The 8,693-nt window shown below is 41.2% G+C and overlaps 1 protein-coding gene across 1 annotated transcript; it reads right to left on the bottom strand.

Moving 5' to 3' along the window:
- Positions 1 to 5,281: 5,281 nt before the first annotated feature.
- On the bottom strand, positions 5,282 to 7,486 carry LOC140790787 (uncharacterized). Its single transcript, XM_073141088.1, has 2 exons — positions 6,781 to 7,486; positions 5,282 to 6,720 (listed from the first exon to the last, which is right to left on the bottom strand). Exons 1-2 carry the CDS (start codon positions 7,484 to 7,486, stop codon positions 5,282 to 5,284), a joined length of 2,145 nt encoding a protein of 714 aa, XP_072997189.1.
- Between the last annotated feature and the right edge of the window lie 1,207 nt (positions 7,487 to 8,693).

The raw sequence follows: 8,693 nt of genomic DNA, 5'->3' as shown, positions 1-8,693 counted from the left end.
TGAGATCAAGTATTAGGTGTGGCTGTACATGGTGATATAAGATAATGGTATTATTCATTAGTTGATATTGATGATTGAGATGTTGAGATATGTATTCATTTTATTATCATCTGATATACATAATTATTGAGTAGTTGTCATGCACCATATGTGGTTGCATTCAGAATTGTTATAGTATGGTCATGATTAACATGCATTACATGTTGATATATTTGAAAAAATTATAATATAGTTGGATCAATAGAGAGATATATATTGTTAATGATACATGTACATGCTCATTTATGACATATGAAATATTATCTATTTTATATATTATTGAGAATATATTCATATACACATCATGACATGATGCTCATTTCGATTTATATTATTTCAGTACATCATTTACTCTCTATTTGACATCACTGATTTTATGTAAAGTCTATTTACTAAGTATTTAACTCATAACTTTATTTATTTCTTTTCTAAACCCCAAATATGTCGTACTGATAACATTATCACGACCCAAAATAGGAATCATGACCGGCCATGCATCTCAATATGATTGAGATGCACGAAGCCTTACCAATACTCTCTACGTATAGATGACAAGATAAATAAATAAAATAAGAATGTGCTTTATTAAAATTTTATTACTAAATGCAATTAAAATAAAAACAATGTTAATATTTTTGAGTCTCTAAAATAAAATAAAGTAAAATAAAATATTCTAATCTAAAGCACAAAATCTAAAAGAGCGGAAGGGTGAATAGGTGAATCCTAAGTGGAGGTGGAATCCGGGTACATCACGCTCAGTCGCCCCGCTGTCTATTACCTGAAATAAATAAACAAATACAAAAAAAACAATAGAACTCGTGAGCCAACAACTATAGCTCAGTGAGTGGAATCCACTCGAACCAAATAAATTTTAAAACATATTAATGCTGAATAAATTAAACTAAAAGCAACAATATCCATCATAATATGCAATAGGCATGCTCTCTACATAGTAACAATGATAACAATAGAGAAATGTCACAACTTGTAACCTTGCACGTTTTCAACATATTAACATCTTTTTGATATTTATACTGTCATATGTCTCAATGGGTCTAAACCCTGTGGATCCACATCAACTAGAAGTCACCTCGAGATGACGCTCGGGACTTTTCTTCATAGCTGATCCGGTTAGGGTCATCAGAGGGTATCACCCTGTGATCAACACACTCTATCTTTTCCTCTAACCGTTGAGAGAAGTTAGAGTCACCTAGGAAATTTTCTCATACTTTCTAGGACTGTTCCCTAACCCCGCCAGAGTCACCTAAGAAAGTCACCGCAGTGATCTAATTTAGGACTTTCCCCTGGACTTCCAGATAGACTTGAGTCACCACGGAAAAATCGCAAACGATTTATACCGGGACTGTTCTCTAAGTCGTATCAATACTAGTCTTATTTTTCTTTTCACAATTTTTTAATATTTGCACGAAGTATGGTGATGCACTGAATATAATAATTAAATGCACACAGGAAATAAAACAATTAAATTTTCGCACGTACAGATGAAATAAATAGATTTGCACACAGAAATTGTAACAATTTAATTTTTACATATAAGGGTGAAATAAATAATTTGCACACAGAAAATTTACATGGTCCGACAAAAATACGAAATATAATAAAATAAATATGTGAGTGAACCCACTCACCTGAGTCTAGGCAAGACAACCAAAATCTCAAATCTCTAGCCCACGAACTAAAAATCACCACCTTAAATAATAAACAACAATAACATTTTTAATTAAAATAATTATTAAAAATGTTTATACAATTTAACCTAAGAATAATTAAATTGGGCTAAAATGAGCCCAAAACAATTGGGCTGGGCTGCAGTTGGCCCGCAGCCCACCCAAAAAAATTCTTAAATAGATTGGGCCAAGGCCCAATCCAAATAGATAATGGAACCGGGTCAGGTTCCTTGGATTCGGATCCAACCCGACCCGAATCCAACACTAAAAGGGAGAAGATCAGACTCGGGCAACCCGAGTCTGTCTTCCCCAAACCGAAGAGAAGGAGAAAAAGAGAGGAAGAGAGAGAGAAGGAAGAAGAGAAGGAGGAAGGCGCCGGCGACTGCCACGGCGAAGGTTCGCCGGCCGCACCCCCGGCGTCTCAACACCCATACGGTGCCGCCGTCCTCGCGAGGTGGAGGAGAACTCGCGAACGGCGGTCGATCCCATGACCGACGGTGACCGGAGCCACGAGGGCTCCAACGGTGACTCGCCCACGGCACGAGGCCAACGGCAAGGCGCTTCCGAGAGGTAGCGGCTGCGACTCAGCCGCCGGCCGGCCAGATTTGCCGACGAGGCCGAAAACCCCCCAAATTAGGTATTTCGGATTTACTTATTTAATTTTAAATTAAACTAGAGGGATGAGAGAGGGCTCACCGGGGAGGAGTGTGGTGGGTCCAATTTCCTCCGGCGACGCTCCGGCTGGCCGATTCCACGGCGACGACTCCGACGGTGAGGAAGAAGCGACAGAAGGGAGGAAGGAGAGAGAGAAGAGGGCTGGGGGGTTATCAGTATTAAGCAGAGAGAGAGAAAAAGAGATTAGGGTTTAATTTATAGTTTAGATGAGGATCAAATCTAATCCGATCCGGATTAGATGAAATCCCTTCTTTCCCGCTGCGCACCGGAGAGGGAGAGGGGAGGGGCTGCACGTGCAGAGCATGTGCACCCTCCTCTCTCAACCCAAATTTTTTTTTCTGGTCTTAACAACTATTCCCAACAAAAAGAAATTTCGTCCTCGAAATTAAAAAAAAATGAGCGTAAGGAAAAGATAAAATAATACCGTAATGGACGCTAAGAAGATTGAGGAAATAGCTCTGGATACTTTTCTCTCATCTCATCCTCACGCTCCCAAGTTGCTTCCTCTGGCCTGTGGTTTTGCCATAAAATCTTCACGAAGGAGATTACCCTATTTCGAAGAGTTCTTTGCTGAGTCTCTAGAATTTCCACAGGTTGCTCCTCATAAAATAGATTTTCTCGGATCTCCAAAGGCTCGAAATCGATCACATGGTCTGCACTAGGCACATACTTTCTCAACATAGATACATGGAAGACATTATGCACTTTAGATAACCTAGGCGGTAGTGCTATCAGGTATGCCACCTCTCCAATGCGCCCTAATACCTCAAAAGGTCCAATAAAGCGAGGACTTAACTTGCCTTTCTTACCAAACCTGATCAATCCTTTCCAAGGCGACACCTTTAGGAAAACCATGTCACCCACTTGAAACTCAAGGTTTCTTCTCCGGTTATCAGCATAGCTCTTTCGACGGCTTTGAGCTGCAAGAAGCTTTTCCTTGATTTTAACAATTTTCTGCGTGGCATCTTGTACTATATCAGGTCCCAATAACTGTTTTTCACCAACCTCAAACCAACAAAGTGGAGATCTACATCTCCTACCATACAACGCCTCGTAAGGTGCTAACCCCAAACTTGAATGGTAGCTATTATTATATGAGAACTCCATGAGTGGAAGATGATCATCCCAATTTCCTTTCCATTCCAAAGAACATGCTCGCAACATATCCTCAAGGGTTTGAATAGTCCTCTCGGATTGTCCATCAGTTTGCGGGTGATAAGCTGAACTGAAACTCAAACGTGTGCCCATAGCTGAATGAAGGCTCCGCCAGAATTTAGAAACAAAACGAGGATCTCGATCAGATACGATAGACAAAGGTGCGCCATGGAGTCGAATAATCTCTCTAATATAAAGCTGTGCAAGGCGATCTAAAGAGTAAGTCATACGAATGGCCAAAAAGTGAGCAGACTTAGTAAGTCTGTCCACGATCACCCAAATTGCATCATGATTCGATCTAGTGCAGGGGAGTCCCGAGACAAAGTCCATAGTCACATCCTCCCACTTCCATTCCGATAAAGGCAAAGGCTATAACATCCCTGCAGGCTTTTGGTGCTCAACTTTGACTTGCTGACAAGTGAGACATCTGGCCACAAAGTTTGCTATGTCCTTTTTCATGCCATTCCACCAGAAGTTTTCTCGCAAATCTCTATACATTTTTGTACTGCCTGGGTGGATACTGAATCCTGAACTATGAGCCTCTAACATAATTTCATTCTTTAACTCCTCACTAGCTGGGACACAGATTCGATTATGGTACTTGACTAGTCCTTCATTTGATCTCGAATAGCCAGGAACTTCTCCCTTTTCAAATCCTTCCAAGATCTTCTTGAGGTTGGCATCCTCTAATTGAGCAGCCTGGATGCGATCTAAAAGTGTAGGTTTGACTACTAACCGGTTGCAAATAGCTACTCTCTCTGGGTTTGATGTTACTTCAATCTTCAGGCATCTAAATTCTTCAATAATACACTGCTGACAAGTAAGTGCTGATAAGTGCCCCTCTGATGATTTCCTGCTCAAAGCATCGGCTACCACATTTGCCTTCCCAGGATGGTAATTAATACTAACATCATAATCCTTGATTAACTCTAGCCACCTACGCGCTGCCTCAAATTAAGTTCTTTCTGAGTGAAAATATACTTGAGGCTTTTGTGATCAGTGAAAATTTCACAAGATTCTCCATAAAGATAGTGACGCCAAATCTTTAGTGCAAAAACCACTGCAGCCAACTCGAGATCATGAGTAGGATAATTCTTCTCATGAATCTTAAGTTGTCTAGATGCATAAGCTATTACCTTTCCATGCTGCATCAAAACACAACCGAGACCCTGTCGGGATGCATCACTGTAAATCACAAAATTGCCACCCTCTGACGGAAGTGAAAGGATAGGAGCTGAAATCAATCTCTGCTTGAGCACTTGGAAACTATTTTCACAATCAATTGACCACTCAAATTTCACCCCCTTTTTGGTGAGGTGAGTAAGTGGCAAGGCAATCCGTGAAAATCCCTCCACAAATCTTCTATAGTAGCCTGCCAATCCAAGGAAACTGCGTACTTCAGATACTGTAGTAGGCCTCGGCCATTTGCTAACAGCCTCGATCGTCTTTTGATCCACCTTGATTCCATCCTTGCTGATTATATGTCCTAAGAATGCAACCTCATCCAACCAAAACTCACACTTCTTAAACTTGGCATAAAGTTTCTCCTCACGAAGAGTTTGAAGTATTGTCCTCAGATGTTCCTCATGCTTTTCTTTGCTCTTGGAATAGATCAAAATATCATCAATGAATATCACAACAAACTGGTCCAAGAAGGTTTTGAAGATCCGGTTCATTAAGTCCATAAAAGCTGCAGGTGCATTAGTAAGGCCAAAAGGCATCACTCAGAACTCATAATGGCCATAACGAGTCCTAAATGCTGTCTTTGCAATATCCTCATTCCTTATCTTCAATTGGTGATAACCAGACCTCAAATCTATTTTTGAGAAGACCTGAGAGCCTTGCAGTTGATCGAAAAGATCATCAATCCGAGGTAGTGGATACCTGTTCTTCACAGTGACTTTATTTAACTCCCGATAATCAATGCAAAGACGCATCGATCCATCTTTCTTCTTTACAAATAAAACTGGTGCTCCCCAAGGTGATACACTCGGACGAATAAAACCCAAATCCAGCAACTCTTGAAGTTGGGTCTGCAACTCTCTAAGTTCTGCTGGTGCCATCCTATAGGGTGCTTTTGATATTGGTTCAGTGCCAGGGAGCAGATCTATTGTGAAGTCTATTTCTCTATCGGGTGGAAGACCAGGTAGATCTTCAGGAAAAACATCTGGAAATTCACTTACCACTTGAAGTTCATGAATCTCCTGCTCTGCACGCTCCATGCCCACTACTGATGCCAAAAAGCCTGGGCATCCTTTCTTCATAAATCGATTTGCTTGAAGTGCTGAGATAATGCTGGTCGTAGGAATCTTTCGCTCACCCTGGAAGAAAAATTCTGGCTTCTCCGGAATAGAAAATGTAACCCTTTTTATTCTACAATCCACTATAGCATGATGTGCAGATAACCAATCCATACCCAGTATAACATCAAAATCATGCATGTCTAGACAAATAAGATCTACTGGAAGTTTCTGACTGCCTATCTCTACTAAACAAGATCTGCAGATAAGATTTAAAAGTATAGTCCTCCCTATGGGTGTAGTCACTGCTAAACATGATTCCATAATCTCAGGTGCAAAAGGTAATAAGGAAAGAAAATCAGGTGAACTAAAAGAATGAGAGGCTCCAGAGTCAAAAAGGACTTTTGTTGGTATGGAAGAAATAGATAATGTACCTTGCACTACGGATGGTGAGTGCTCAGCTTCTTCCTGGGTCAAGGTATAAATTCTTCCTTTATTCTCTGGCCTCGCTCCTGGGTTTTCGCTACTTGCTGGAGGCCTATTATTCGCTGTGCCAAACTGGGACGGTCGATGCTGTTGATCCTGCTGAGAAGTCGGACGCCATCCCCCACGTGGTGCTCTGCAATCTCTCGCTAAGTGGCCCGGTCTCCTACAGTTGTAGCAGCTTCGTGGTACTCCATTGCACCCAACACTAGACGAATGTGAGCGTCCACAGCTCGTACAATTTTTAGGCTGACTCTGTTTGGGACCTCCCCCAGAAGGGTTTGGTCCACTCCCGACCCTCAAGGGCTGTCCAAACGACTGACCACCTCCTCTGTTTTGCTCCTGGAACCTCCTCGGCTTCTTCTGCGGATGCTGATGTTCTCGTTCTTGGCGAAGCTCCCCAATGTTTCTTTCGGCAAGAAGTGCCTTAGACACCATTTCTGGAAGTGTCTGACACTAAAATAATGATATCCTATCTCTGATGGCTGGCCGCAACTTACCCTCGAAGAAGCTAACTTTCTCTTCCTCGCTCGCTGCTATATGTGGAACGAAATGCAACAGCTCGGTGAACCTCGCCTCAAAGTCCACCACAGACATGCCTCCCTGTCTCAGCTCAAAGAATTCATCATGCTTCTTTTTCTTTAAAGCCCGAGGGTAGTACTTCTCGAAGAAAATCTTCTTAAAATTTCCCCAAGTCAGCTCCTTCTCTCGTCCAATGAACTGGCGCTCAATCATCTGCCACCAATGCTCTGCCCGATCCTCAAACATATAGGCCGTCAAAGCAACCTTTTGATCCTCTGAACAATCCAATACTCGCAATATCTTCTCAATTCGCAGCAGCCATGCCTCTGCTTCGATCGGATCAGTAGTCCCTCTAAAGGCAGGCGGAGATGCCTTTAAAATTTTTTCAAACACTGTACCCCTATCTAGACTAAGGGGCCTTGACTCTGATGGAGCCGGAGTCTGCGATGACTGTCCTCCAACGGCCTGAAGAAGGGTCTGTAGCACCGATACCACAGTATGAGTAGCAGGAATTGGGGCAGGAGTGGGGATCTGGGCAGGGGTAGGAGTGGTCTCCGATCCCAAACCAGGAATAGCAGTAGGTGCAAGAGCTGGCGCTTGAGTAGGAGCCGGCTCTTGCTCCCTACTCCGGTCAAGAGATAAACTTTGGGCCGCAGCTCCCTGTCGACGACGTCGCTTATACATATTGTCCCTTCAAGATTTATAATGAGATAAGAATAATTTTACTGAATATAATAAAAAAAAATTTCATAAGGAACCTGAGCTGATGCCACCGGACCTCCACACAACTCTAAGGGTGATTTAGGATAACACAAATTTTAGGCTCTGATACCAACATTGTCACGACCCAAAATAGGAATCATGACCGGCCATGCATCTCAATATGCTTGAGATGCATGAAGCCTTACCAATACTCTCTACGTATAGATGACAAGATAAATAAATAAAATAAGAATGTGTTTTATTAAAATTTTATTACTAAATGCAATTAAAATAAAAACAATGTTAATGTTTTTGAGTCTCTAAAATAAAATAAAGTAAAATAAAATATTCTAATCTAAAGCACAAAATCTAAAAGAGCGGAAGGGTGAATAGGTGAATCCTAAGTAGAGGTGGAATCCGGGTACATCACGCTCAGTCGCCCCGCTGTCTATTACCTGAAATAAATAAACAAATACAAAAAAAATAATAGAACTCGTGAGCCAACAACTATAGCTCAGTGAGTGGAATCCACTCGAACCAAATAAATTTTAAAACATATTAATGCTGAATAAATTAAACTAAAAGCAACAATATCCATCATAATATGCAATAGGCATGCTCTCTACATAGTAACAATGATAACAATAGAGAAATGTCACAACTTGTAATCTTGCATGTTTTCAACATATTAACATCTTTTTGATATTTATACTGTCATATGTCTCAATGGGTCTAAACCCTGTGGATCCACATCAACTAGAAGTCACCTCGAGATAACGCTCGGGACTTTTCTTCATAGCTGATCCGGTTAGGGTCATCAGAGGGTATCACCCTGTGATCAACACACTCTGTCTTTTCCTCTAACCGTTGAGAGATGTTAGAGTCACCTAGGAAATTTTCTCATACTTCCTAAGACTGTTCCCTAACCCCGCTAGAGTCACCTAAGAAAGTCACCGCAGTGATCTAATTTAGGACTTTCCCTAGACTTCCCAGATAGACTTGAGTCACCACGGAAAAATCGCAAACGATTTATACCGGGACTGTTCTCTAAGTCGTATCAATACTAGTCTTATTTTTCTTTTCACAATTTTTCAATATTTGCACGAAGTATGGTGATGCATTGAATATAATAATTAAATGCACACAGGAAATAAAACAATTAAATTTTCGCACGTACAGATGAAATAAA

Source organism: Typha latifolia, chromosome 1, assembly GCF_019914945.1.
Source record: "Typha latifolia isolate L0001 chromosome 1, TyphaL0001v2, whole genome shotgun sequence".
Lineage (NCBI taxonomy): Eukaryota > Viridiplantae > Streptophyta > Magnoliopsida > Poales > Typhaceae > Typha > Typha latifolia.
Note: the sequence above shows the minus strand (reverse complement) of the source record. Positions and strands in the feature narration are given on the sequence as shown.

Bases quoted from the DNA above. Each gene is read 5' to 3' on its own strand.
- LOC140790787 (XM_073141088.1), bottom strand. From the start codon at position 7,486: ATGTATAAGCGACGTCGTCGACAGGGAGCTGCGGCCCAAAGTTTATCT. The intron at 6,721-6,780 runs GTAAGTTGCGGC...AGACACTTCCAG, and splicing joins GAAAGTTAGCTTCTTCGAGG to AAATGGTGTCTAAGGCACTT.